Source organism: Lipotes vexillifer, unplaced genomic scaffold (assembly GCF_000442215.2).
Source record: "Lipotes vexillifer unplaced genomic scaffold, Lipotes_vexillifer_v1.1 scaffold896, whole genome shotgun sequence".
Taxonomy (NCBI): Eukaryota; Metazoa; Chordata; class Mammalia; order Artiodactyla; family Lipotidae; genus Lipotes; species Lipotes vexillifer.
Genome location: NW_006778096.1, coordinates 1,443,248 through 1,454,899, shown reverse-complemented (window position 1 = coordinate 1,454,899; position 11,652 = coordinate 1,443,248). Strand labels below are relative to the sequence as shown.

Here is an 11,652-nt window from a genome sequence, read left to right as displayed (position 1 = left end):
TTTTTTTTTTTTTTTTTTTTTTGCGGTACGCGGGCCTCTCACTGTTGTGGCCTCTCCCGTTGCAGAGCACAGGCTCCGGACGCGCAGGATGCGCAGGCTCAGCAGCCATGGTTCACGGGCCCAGCTGCTCCGCGGCATGTAGGATCTTCCTGGACCCGGGCACGAACTCGTGTCCCCTGCATTGGCAGGCAGACTCTCAACCACTGCACCACCAGGGAAGCCCCGGTTCTGTATTTTAATCAGTGAAACCCTGGGTCCCCTGCAGCCCCTTTTGCAAGGCTGCACACGCAATAGACACGTCCTTTTCAACGATGAAAGCACAGGTTTAAGTGATCTTTGTCTCATCTACCCAACCATAGTTATTGGTATGTAAATTATGTCTTTGGTAGCATAGGTTAAACCTCATGGTTTATGTTTTCTTACTGTGGCAAAGGGAACTATAGCTGAGAAACTGTGTTATTTCTGAATTTACCATTTTGAAAATGATACCATTGATAGAGAATAAACAGACGATGTCTCTTGTCCTTTGACTTCTGCCCTGGCCTCTGCTGCTTGTGCTGAGAGCCTCTTGCAGTAGGTCTGATCTTTTGGCTGATGCAGAGTCGACCCCAAGTTTCTGTTCAGAAAGATCCTCCCAGCCTTGGTGGCCAGGCTGGCTGCTGCTTGACTGTGGCTGTCCAGTAGCCCCAGCTGTGTCAGTACAGCCCTGGGAGCCATACTGAAGAAACTGAGACGAATGTAATCCAACAGACATTTATCCAGTGCCTTTTGAGCTTGAGGCAGTTCGTGGATATTTTACAGGGATCCAAAGGCAAGTAAGACAAAGCCCCCACTCACCAGGAGGTGTGACTGCCTGGGGTGGGGTAAAAGTGCCGTAAACATAAGTGACTTCATATAAGGAAGACCCTGCTAAGTGCTTCAGTGAAAGTCAGAAACAAAACATACACAGCAGACTGGGGGATAAGGAGAGCTCTGGTGGTTGTTCACGGATTATAGGTCAGTTATGCACTGTGCACCAGAATAATTGCATTCACTTGAAACGACTTGCCCTCTTCCCTGTTTGTTTGTTTCTTTTTTTTTTTTACATCCTTATTGGAGTATAATTGCTTTACAATGGTGTGTTAGTTTCTGCTTTATAACAAAGTGAATCAGTTATACATATACATATGTTCCCATATCTCTTCCCTCTTGCATCTCCCTCCCTCCCACCCTCCCTATCCCACCCCTCCAGGCGGTCGAGCTGATCTCCCTGTGCTATGCGGCTGCTTCCCACTAGCTATCTACCTTACGTTTGGTCCTGTTTGTGTTTTAGTTTGCTGTTACAAAGTGGGATGCAGTAGTCTCTGCTCCTTGGAAGTATACGTATATCTTTGAAACGAACACTATTCAATTTCAAATGTCAGTGGTTATATCTCCTCCCAAGCAAGCTTGCTCAGAATTTCAGACTAGAGAAAGGAAAGAGAGAGCCAACGAGCTAGTAGGTTGTTTGGGGAATCTGTGTCTGGCACTGAAGGTGGAGGAGCAAGGCAGGTAGGGGAGCTTGGTGGAGTTCTTCCCCCAGCCCCCCTGGGTACCACTCCTCGCCCCTGCCCATCCTGCAGTGCAATTAGTGCCGCCTTCTGCCAGGTCTCCCTTCAGGCTGCCTCTCCGGGCTTCATCTTGCTATTTCTGGAGCTTCCTCTCTAGATCTTAGCTGTAACCTGCTTGAAAGCTTTCTGTGACGTCTCATTACCTACTGAATAAGTCTGAACTTCCCCACCTGGCAGTCTCAGCACCCAGTGATCCAGGCACATCACTCTCTTCCCTGTGGCTGTCTGCACACCAGTAAGACTGAGGGACTTGATGTGCTGCCAGACGTACCCTCTCCCTTCCCTGAATGCCAGCAGTAATTGTGCCTGTGGAATGCCCTGTGTACCCTGTGACATCCTGCCCAGATCCTGCTGGCATTTGTTTTATTGTGCATGTTCTGGTTCTCCCAGGTATTATAATTGTGTCATAGTCTGATTTTTTTTTTTTTAACTGTGAGCATTTTGAAGGTCTTTTGTCCTACTCTCTTTTTTCTTTTTTCAAATTCTTTTCCTTTTCCAACTAATGCCTTTCACAAAGCAGGGGCTCAGTAAATAAGTCTTAAAGGAAAGAATGCCATTCATGACATTACTTTTATTCTGGGTTATTTACTCGTTGACTAGAAATAGGGAAATGGGGGCGTTAGGAAAGGTCACGGTCAGAGCCATCAAAAGTTTAAATGGGGCTTCCCTGGTGGCACAGTGGTTGAGAGTCCACCTGCCGATGCAGGAGACACGGGTTTGTGCCCCGGTCCGGGAAGATCCCACATGCCGCGGAGCGGCTGGGCCCGTGAGCCATAGGCATGGCCGCTGAGCCTGCGCGTCTGGAGCCTGTGCTCCGCAACGGGAGAGGCCACAACAGTAAGAGGCCCGCATACTGCAAAAGAAAAAAAAAAAAGTTTAAATGGCTGGTTACTCTCTTAATCTGATTTGGGATCAGCTAGCATTTACAAAAAGACACGAAGACTTAAAATTAATAAATAAAAATCTGCCTATCAAAAACTACAAAATAATTAACTTTTAGGATGGCATCATCTCAAGTGAATATGCCGCCCATAAATTTTTAAAGTGTCACTATTTAACCACATAAATCTCAGTTGTATAGTTATATTTAACTCATGCACATTACAATGAAATGTTACCACAGAGAAGGTCTCTGAAGGATTAGGCATTCGGTTCAGCCTTGTACTCCAACATGAGAAACAGCCTGTGAGATGCACATTCATCATGTAATTAAGATATAAATAAAATGCAGTCTCTGCACCGAGGGGGAGAGTATTAATTTTGATGAGGGACTCAGGCAGGGATTCATCTGGAGCTCACATTTTGCTAGACCTTGAGAGATGGGTAGGTTTTCAATGTGTCTCAGTGCACAGGGGAGAGCAGAAGCCTCCAGGGCGGCAAGGAGCTTGGCCTGAACAGAGGCACTGAGTATTTTAGGGGATGCCCTTTTCAGAGAGGATCAGGCAGTTTTGGAACAGGACCCTGTGCATAGGTGGGAGAGGATAGCAGTGGACAATGAGACTGTAAAGGTAGGTTAGGCCTATTTTGAAGGACTTTAGATGCAAGGTTAAATTTAGAATTTGGAGTTTGGACCATGGGAAGCTAGAACATTGTACCAAAGCTGATTTTTCAGTGTTCTAACTCTCTCTAAGAATGCATTCTCCTTTCTCTTGTCCACCTGATAGTGGTGTGGAAAGAGTCCCAATTGTTAGGGTGATGTCTCCTTGCTTTAAATCTGACTCCCAGGGGGAAGAAAGCACCAGGGTGGGAAGCCTGAGACACATAGTATGAGGGGACACTCCCTCCCTTTCCCACCAGGCAGCCCCTGTACCTCTAGCTAAGATGGCCATCAGTGTTCTTGATTATGAGGAATAAGGTAGGGTGCTTTGATTACTAAAGGAGCTAACCCTCCGTATCCTTTTCTTTGAAAAGAGAGGGAGGAAATATAAATGTGTGCTATTGTAAGTGATCTTTTTAATTCTGTAGGATTAATCACAACGAACGGTTGGAGTTCCTGGGTGATGCTGTTGTTGAATTTCTGACCAGGTATGTAGGCTTTTCTGCCATTCCCCAATAATTGCATTTTATAGGTAACATACTTAATACACACCTTCTTTGTAATTAGCCACATAAGGCCTTGAAACACCATGTTTTTGGTCTCCTCTGTAGAGCTTAAAAGCTACATGTCTGTGGCTCTTGCCCTGATAACTTGCACTCACTGATGCTCTAATGAGCAAGATTACAAGATGAAAGGCTAGTGTCTCTGTCCTGTCAAGTTTATGTTCAAGTTGCTACAGCCAGAAGAGATCAGCTTGTCTTGGTCTAGATGCTTCAGAGCTTATATTCAGTTTGTAGCGAAAGGGATGATATTTTAAAATGTCATTTCATTTTCTAGGATTTGTCTTTGATCCCTTTCTCACTCTTCCTGAACTCAAGGGAAGTAAAGTTTACAAGAATTTTAATAATTGTGTGTGTCTCACTCTTCCTGAACTCAAGGGAAGTAAAGTTTACAAGAATTTTAATAACTAGATTGTGTGTGTGTGTGTGTGTGTGTGTGTGTGTGTGTGTGTGTGTCTGTGTGTGTGTTTCTGTGTCTGTGTGTGTCTGTGTACGTGTTTCTGTATGTTTTCTCCGCAGAAATATTTTAGGGTCCTTAATTTGGAGGTAGGGGTAGGAAAGTACATTTTGTTTTTTCATTACTCATAAAATTTCCCTTTTAAAGGGAGATAACACATGTTTCTCTTGGAACTGTCTTGAGCTATTTTTATTCTCTTTAGGTCATTTCTTTTCCCGGAAGGACGTAATGAGGCAAAGGGGCTGTTTTCTAAGCTTGTTCTCACTGGACACAGTAGGACTAGACAAGCTCAGCTGCCCCGATCAACAGTGGGTCTGAGACACCAGTGTGAGAGTTAGGGGAGCACAGTTAGTGTCATGGTCTGAACGGGTCTTCCATTGGCCTTCTTCCTAATTCCCTTACTTTCCTGATCAATAGCGCCGGTTCTGTTTGCCACTCGTGTTCCTGTTCCTGTCCCTGTCTGTACTTGTGAAGAACGTGCCACACAGCTGCCCTGCTCAGAGCTCCCAGGCTCCTCTTCAGGGGCCCTCATAACCCAACCCGAGCAAAGCTCTCTGTTTCCAGGCTCAATTTTCATGTATCAGATAGGTTTGCTCTCAGCAGCGTATGAATGTTTGTTCAGGTCTTTGTTGTTATCATATTTCAGAGAAATCTTTTTACAGAAGTCAGTGTGAACGTATGAGTGAATGGTGTTGTTTGGGTTTTAGCACATTCAGATATACCGTGCATACTGTTTAACTTTCAAAGACCCTACAGTTTAGTTCACTTCAGCTCGTATGTATTGCCCAGATATTATGTGTCAGGCCTGTTTTTTGGACTCAGAACCACAGATAGAATATTGTGATACATATTTGCTTATATGCTTTTTTTTTTTGGCAGTGTCCATTTGTACTATCTGTTTCCTAGTCTAGAAGAGGGAGGATTAGCAACCTATCGGACTGCCATCGTTCAGAACCAGCACCTTGCCATGCTAGCAAAGGTACGTCAGATATCTGAAGCAGTCCATGCATAATTTTGCATTTGAATAAGTAACCCTTTAGGGTGCATTAAGGGTTTAATGTTTTATAGACGAGGAAGGACTTTTTTGTTTGGGTTTTAAGGATTCAGCCTTATTAGTTCTCTTACCTTAGTGAGTTTCACCAGCAGCCAATGAACTCCACAGTGAGGTAACTTGATAACAGAAGAGGAAAAATTTGACAGATGTGCGTGTACAGAGTTAAACATTTGGGGAAAGGAGCATGAGAACAGAGTAAAAGAAATGAAACATTTCGTATTTTCCCTTTGTGTAATATTTCTGTATTACAATTGTTTTTAATTTACTTTAACAAGCAGAATTATAGCTTTGAATAGAATACTCCAGGCCGTTTGTATCCACAGGGGATGCTTTACAGATCTTTGAGAATTCCCCCCAAATCACAAATCCTATTAATTAAGATTTAGGTTTTAGGCTGTTCAGCTAGCCAAGTTGACTTAGCTGAGCGACTAACAGAACCTTTTCTTGATTTAGATTCATGGTAGGCATGTTTCTTACATTATCTCATTTGATCTCCCTGTCTCTGTGCAGTATCTTTTTTTAAAATTAATTTTTATTGATGTATTGTTGCTTTACAATGTTGTGTTAGTTTCTTGCACTGTCTTATCGTAAATCATAACGGATGGGACATGGGCACTTGCATGGACCATCAGAATACCCGCAGGGGGACCATGGACAAATTGTTATTCTCTTTGCCAAGCCTCTGCTTTCTCATCTATAGAATGGAGATAGCATTAGCATCTACTACACAGGGTGGTTGTGAGAATTAAATGAGATTATCATTTGAGTTTTAATGATTCCATTTGTAAAGTGCTTGGTGCAATGCCTGTTCATAGTAATCACACAAACATATGAATAAACTAGTAGTAGTTAGTTGTTTTTATTGCTGCTGCCAGTTATAAATTACATTTATAAATCATTACATTTTATAGGCCTGTGGGTTTATTCAGTAGTAGGGGGAACGGTGGCTGTTAAATTCCCAAACAGTAGTGATCCATTAGAAAAGCTTTTGTGAGTTTTCCTTGATTTTTGCTTTAAGTAGTTTTATTTTTCTTCATTTTGATATAAATGTTGAAATCTGGTAGAAAAGACTAGATAAAACCCATTCTAGTTTTATGACTGACTTTTTAAAAAACATATTTATTTATTTTATTTATTTATTTTATTCCGGCTGCATCAGGTCTTAGTTGTGGCACTTGGGGTCTTCGTTGCAGCGTGTGAGCTCTTTGTTGTGGTACACGGGTTTTCTCTCCCTAGTTGTGGCGCGTGGGCTCCAGGGCACGTTGGGCTCTGTAGTTTGCAGCACGCGGGCTCTCTCGTTGAGGCGTGCGAGCTTAGTAGTTATGGCGCACAGGCTTAGTTGCCCTGCGGCATGTGGGATCTCAGTTCCCCGACCAGGGATTGAACCCGCGTCCCCTGCATTGGAAGGCAGATTCTTTATCACTGGACCACGAGGGAAGTCCCTGACTTCTTAATTTGATCTTGCCAAGGCATTAATTACATCTAAAATGTGGTTACTTTTATTCCACGGTTTTCATGTTAGCAAGAGTGCATTGTTTTATTATTTATAACATCCTCATCATAGCTATGTTGGTAGGCTTTGACCTAGCTTCAGTGGCATTTGAGAATATAGACAGTGATGCCTTCAGGAAAAACTATAGGCAACAGGTATGCTAACTTGGTTTTAGCCTTACAGTGAATGAAATTCCACAATCTATATAAAACTGCTTCAATGTTTAGTTGATTTAATTGTCAAGATGCTTCCTGATAGTTCACGTAAGTGTCCATTGGAAATACCTTTAATAAGTAGATTGTCAGCACGCTCCCCTCACCTCGCCATTGTTTTCTTTTCAGTTTCAGATATAATAGAATTGCATAATTGTTTTTCAAACAATTGTAGGGAGGCTATTTACAAAGTGTGGGAAATTACCATAGTATGAACATGGATGCTGTTACATAACGCAGTGGGTGCTGTACAAAGCCATGAGTTACGACGGGGGTGGCCAGTTTCTCCCTTCAGGGATCTCTGTGTGATCTTCCTCTACCCCAAACCCTGACATTCCCGTAGCACTCAACACCCATCTCCTGCAGCAGTAGGCAGTGGTGGTCTTACCCTTCTTCTGTCTAGACCAGTGGTTCTTAACCATTTGGGAGGAGGGACTTGGTGGAGGAGTATTGCTGACTCTGAGAAGGTAATGAAAGCTCTAGGTCAGCGCTCCAGACAGGAACATTTTAACACATGCACAGTGGAACACCACTCTCCTTTTTAAAAATTCCACTAATGCCTTCATGAAAAAATAAGGATATAGAGGAGGGATTATGAGAAGTTGGAAAATTCGTAGCATTCCAGAATAGTTGTTTATAATATAAAACATGGCTTGCACTCTACTCTCAAGCACGGCTCCAGAGATAGCAAACAATTGGATTTTCCCAGTGAAGTTGTGAAACAAGTGAAATTTACATATTCTAGTATAAACTCTTGCACTTGGGGATCAATTTTTTAAAAAGAGGTGGTTTCTGCTGTTGCATTTGTGGTAGTCAAAACTCTCATTTGAGTTTATAATACACTCATGAATTCCTAGGAATACAAAATACTGATAGCATATATGTCCCATTTTTATTGTCCCTTTTTCCAATGTGAACAGATATGGATATTTTTAACATACATATCAAGACACACAAAATCTGAGTCTGTTTTATCTGAGAGCTGATGAGATTCATATTGTCCTAGGTTGTTCATTGACTTGAGACTTGTTCCCTATTACATGGCATGTTATTGCTTACTAAGTATTTATTGAACTGAATTACATGGTAATAGAAACAGATTTATTGCATCCTTATGCAATGTTTGTATCTTTCTCCTGTTATGGAATGAATTATGATTTCCATTTATTCAATCTCAGGAGTTTTATAAAAAACCATACTGTGTCTAGTTCTAAAAGGACTTGATTTGTACATTGTAATACAATAGGATAAGAAATAAGTAGGTACTGAACTCAAAGAGAAAATATGGGTAAGACAGTAAAATGAAGGCGGAAGTAAAGTTAGCGTGCACAGATATATTCATTAAGCCCTACACAATTTGTAGAACTGGGCCGTAAATTTGACTCTAAACTTGTCTGAGGCCAAATAAAAAAGGAAAATATAATTCATTATAAACCGTATTCCCAGAACCCTTAAGATAGTTCCAACCCATTGCTTAGATCTCACTGAGACTTTAGAAGGATGAGTGTGGAAACCTCAAAAAGCGGACATAAGTGCAAAGATATATGGCTCCCCAAATCCTTGTCAAATAAAAAGAAAAGTTTTAGAGATATAAGACATTTTGAAGTCTTCTGAGGGTCCCCGTTTACTCTACCACATAAAAATCTCTTACATATGGTACAAACACCATCAGTACCACATAACTCTGGAATCCTAGAGGTTAACTTTGGGTTGGGTTTGTATCTCCCTAGACATATTGGGTGAACCCAAAGGTATGGTCTTGTAACAGAGTCTTATTCCAGCTTAAGCTAGTCCTTTTTCTGAACCTGGAATTGGACAGCTCAGATCTGATCAGTTCTGAACCAAATTGAACCATCAGAGTTCATAGAAGCTTGTTTGGGGAAAAGTCGAGGTTTGTCAGCGCTAAGCCATATGTAAGGACTCGTAGGGAATGGTGACTAAATTTTCACATGAGGCCAATTAAATTGTAACCATACCCCTAGGAGATGCTGAGTTATTACAGTTACAATACGATTTTGTCAATTTTTTTCTTACTTTCTGTCATTTTGAATTTTGTAGAAACTTGAACTGGATCGATTTATGCTGTATGCTCATGGACCTGACCTTTGTAGAGAATCAGACCTTCGACATGCCATGGCTAATTGTTTTGAAGCATTAATAGGTAATTTCTCACTTATAGTCTAGTTTTCTGCATGTCTACAATGTCTGGAGGGCACATAAAATTCTATGTGGAGACTTGGGAGAAAATTACTTGTTCCCAAAGCATGTGAGGTCCCCAGTATAATACCCACCTCCTTATACTATAGTTATTGTAGTTCCTCCAGAGCAGCAGTCATGCTTTCTTTTCTTGAATTCCTTGTACCATGTCATGTACATGCTTAGTATATACTGAACTGAAGTGCAGTGAATTAATATGGGGATGGATTACTTGCCAGATTTGATTCAGGATCACATACATAAATAAGTTGCTAATACTGTTTTTGATCACATTTTAAACTATTCATAGGATTTTCTGATTTAAACATCTTGAAGACACCACATATTTAAAATCCCAGGCCTTGAGTCTCTATAACTATTGTTTATTCACTTGAAGCAAGACTGATGCAGACACTTTACTTCCTCACTCAGGCTCTTTACTTCCTCAGTTTCTATTTTACTGTAACTAGAATATAATTAGCTGTTTGTACAGGAAAGTTATGAAGAGTTAATTAGCTGGTGATTGCAAGTATGCTTTACAATGAAACGTTTCAGTAGATTGACAATTCCTTGATTTTTTAAGGCAAATGATTGAGTGCATTTTTCAAAGGGCTTTGTACTTCCTTATCAATTTTGCCCTCTTTCTTTGAAAATGAATATAAAAGCTTCCCATTGTAGTTCCATGCTGATGATGGTAGCAAGAGAATGTTTAATAATTATCCACAGTCTTTTCACAGGTATGTCTGTTTTGCACAAATATGTCTGTTTTCAGAGGGTCTGTCACGTGGAGTGACTGTGCCCTGTAGACGTAATACTTTTGACAGTTAATGTTACAGTTGGCCCCATAGCCCGGCACACATGATTCAGTTCCCTTTTGTATCATTTATTGGCTCTGTATCTTTGCCAAGTTACTGAATCTCTTTGAGGCTCAGTTTCCCCATCTATGACATGGAGATAGTATCACTTACCTCACAGAATTGTAACGATCTTAGTATCTGATCCTGGTTGCATCAAATCCAGAGCAAAGTTCCATTCCCTTTAACCCTCCCCAAAATCACCTACTATGGGCCCCAGTCCTGTAAATCTTTTCTAATACCCTCTTACTAAGGTGCCCTTGAAGGTGAAGATAAGAATGTGAAAATGCTTTTGTACAGGGCCTAGGGCATGAGTGACCCCCCCAAACCCCTACTACTACTAATACTGTCATCATCATCATCATTATTATTATTATTATCATTTTTACTACAACTATTGATAAATAATAAGTGTATTTAGTCATCAAAAGCCCTGGTGACTTAAGTATCTGAATATTTTATGTGGAAAATAGCCTTTCTGAAGACAGATGTAAAAAATATGATTTTAAGAACTAGCCTACTCCAGTTATTTGACACCCAGTTAAGATGTTACTATAGTACTTACTGGTTATGATGAATGGTAAACATGTGTACAGTGCTTAGTTATTTCAAAAATTTTTTAATAATTATTTCTAATTAAAGGTAAAGGTTATCCTGATTTTTATTTGCAGAAGCCTTAATTGATCTGAGCTCAGATTTTATCTATGGTCTGAAATATAAACTATAAATATAGAAAATAAAACATAACGTTTTCATAAAGTTAAGTATTTGTGCATAGTTCCCTTAGTCACTAATGGTTCATACCCATATCCTTCACGATAGTTCATAGTTGGCCTCTTTTTCTTACAGAATAAGGTTTATGTTTTAGTAAATTGAATTTCGTATTTCAGTCTAACTTATAACACAAAGCATAGCTAAAAGAGGGAAAATGCTACCTTTAAAACAGTTGCTTCTGGGCTTCCCTGGTGGCGCAGTGGTTTGGAGTCCGCCTGCTGATGCAAGGGACACGGGTTCATGCCCCAGTCCGGGAAGATCCCACATGCCGCGGAGCGGCTGGGCCCGTGAGCCATGGCCGCTGAGCCTGCGCGTCCGGAGCCTGTGCTCCGCAAGGGGAGAGGCCGCAACAGTGAGAGGCCCGCATACTGCAAAAACAAAACAAAACAAGACAATTGCTTCTGATCTTGTCGAATTTTTCTGTGAGTGGGTTTTGGCTTGCCTTTTTGCTTTTTTATGGAGATATGTAATTTTCTCTGAATATTAATGCAGCCTTCCTTTTGGCATTCTCTTCCTTTTATCTAGGAGCTGTTTACTTGGAGGGAAGCCTGGAGGAAGCCAAACAGTTATTTGGACGCTTACTCTTTAATGATCCGGTATTTATCTCGATTCATTTGATTTTTCTCAGTTATATATCATTACAGAAGATTTTATATCAATTAGTCTTTGTATTTTAAAGAGCGTGTAAGAGAAACAAAAACCCCAAATCTACCATAGATGGTAGATTTCAAGCACTTCAAAAATAGCTTAGGGCTTCCCTGGTGGTGCAGTGGTTGAGAGTCCGCCTGCTGATGCAGGGGACACGGGTTCGTGCCCCAGTCCGGGAAGATCCCACATGCCGCGGAGCGGCTGGGCCCGTGAGCCATGGCCGCTGAGCCTGCGCGTCCGGAGCCTGTGCTCCGCAATGGGAGAGGCCCACAACAGTGA

The 11,652-nt window shown here is 41.3% G+C and overlaps 1 protein-coding gene across 2 annotated transcripts in view; it reads left to right on the top strand.

The window, feature by feature from the left end:
* Positions 1-11,652, top strand: part of DROSHA (drosha ribonuclease III) — a 130,174-nt gene that overhangs the window by 78,356 nt on the left and 40,166 nt on the right. For both annotated transcript variants that reach the window (XM_007451411.1, XM_007451412.1), the window contains 4 exons: positions 3,555-3,614; positions 5,023-5,122; positions 8,960-9,062; positions 11,251-11,321. In XM_007451411.1, coding sequence (XP_007451473.1) covers positions 3,555-3,614; positions 5,023-5,122; positions 8,960-9,062; positions 11,251-11,321 — 334 coding nt within the window. The remainder of the gene's footprint in view (positions 1-3,554; positions 3,615-5,022; positions 5,123-8,959; positions 9,063-11,250; positions 11,322-11,652) is intronic.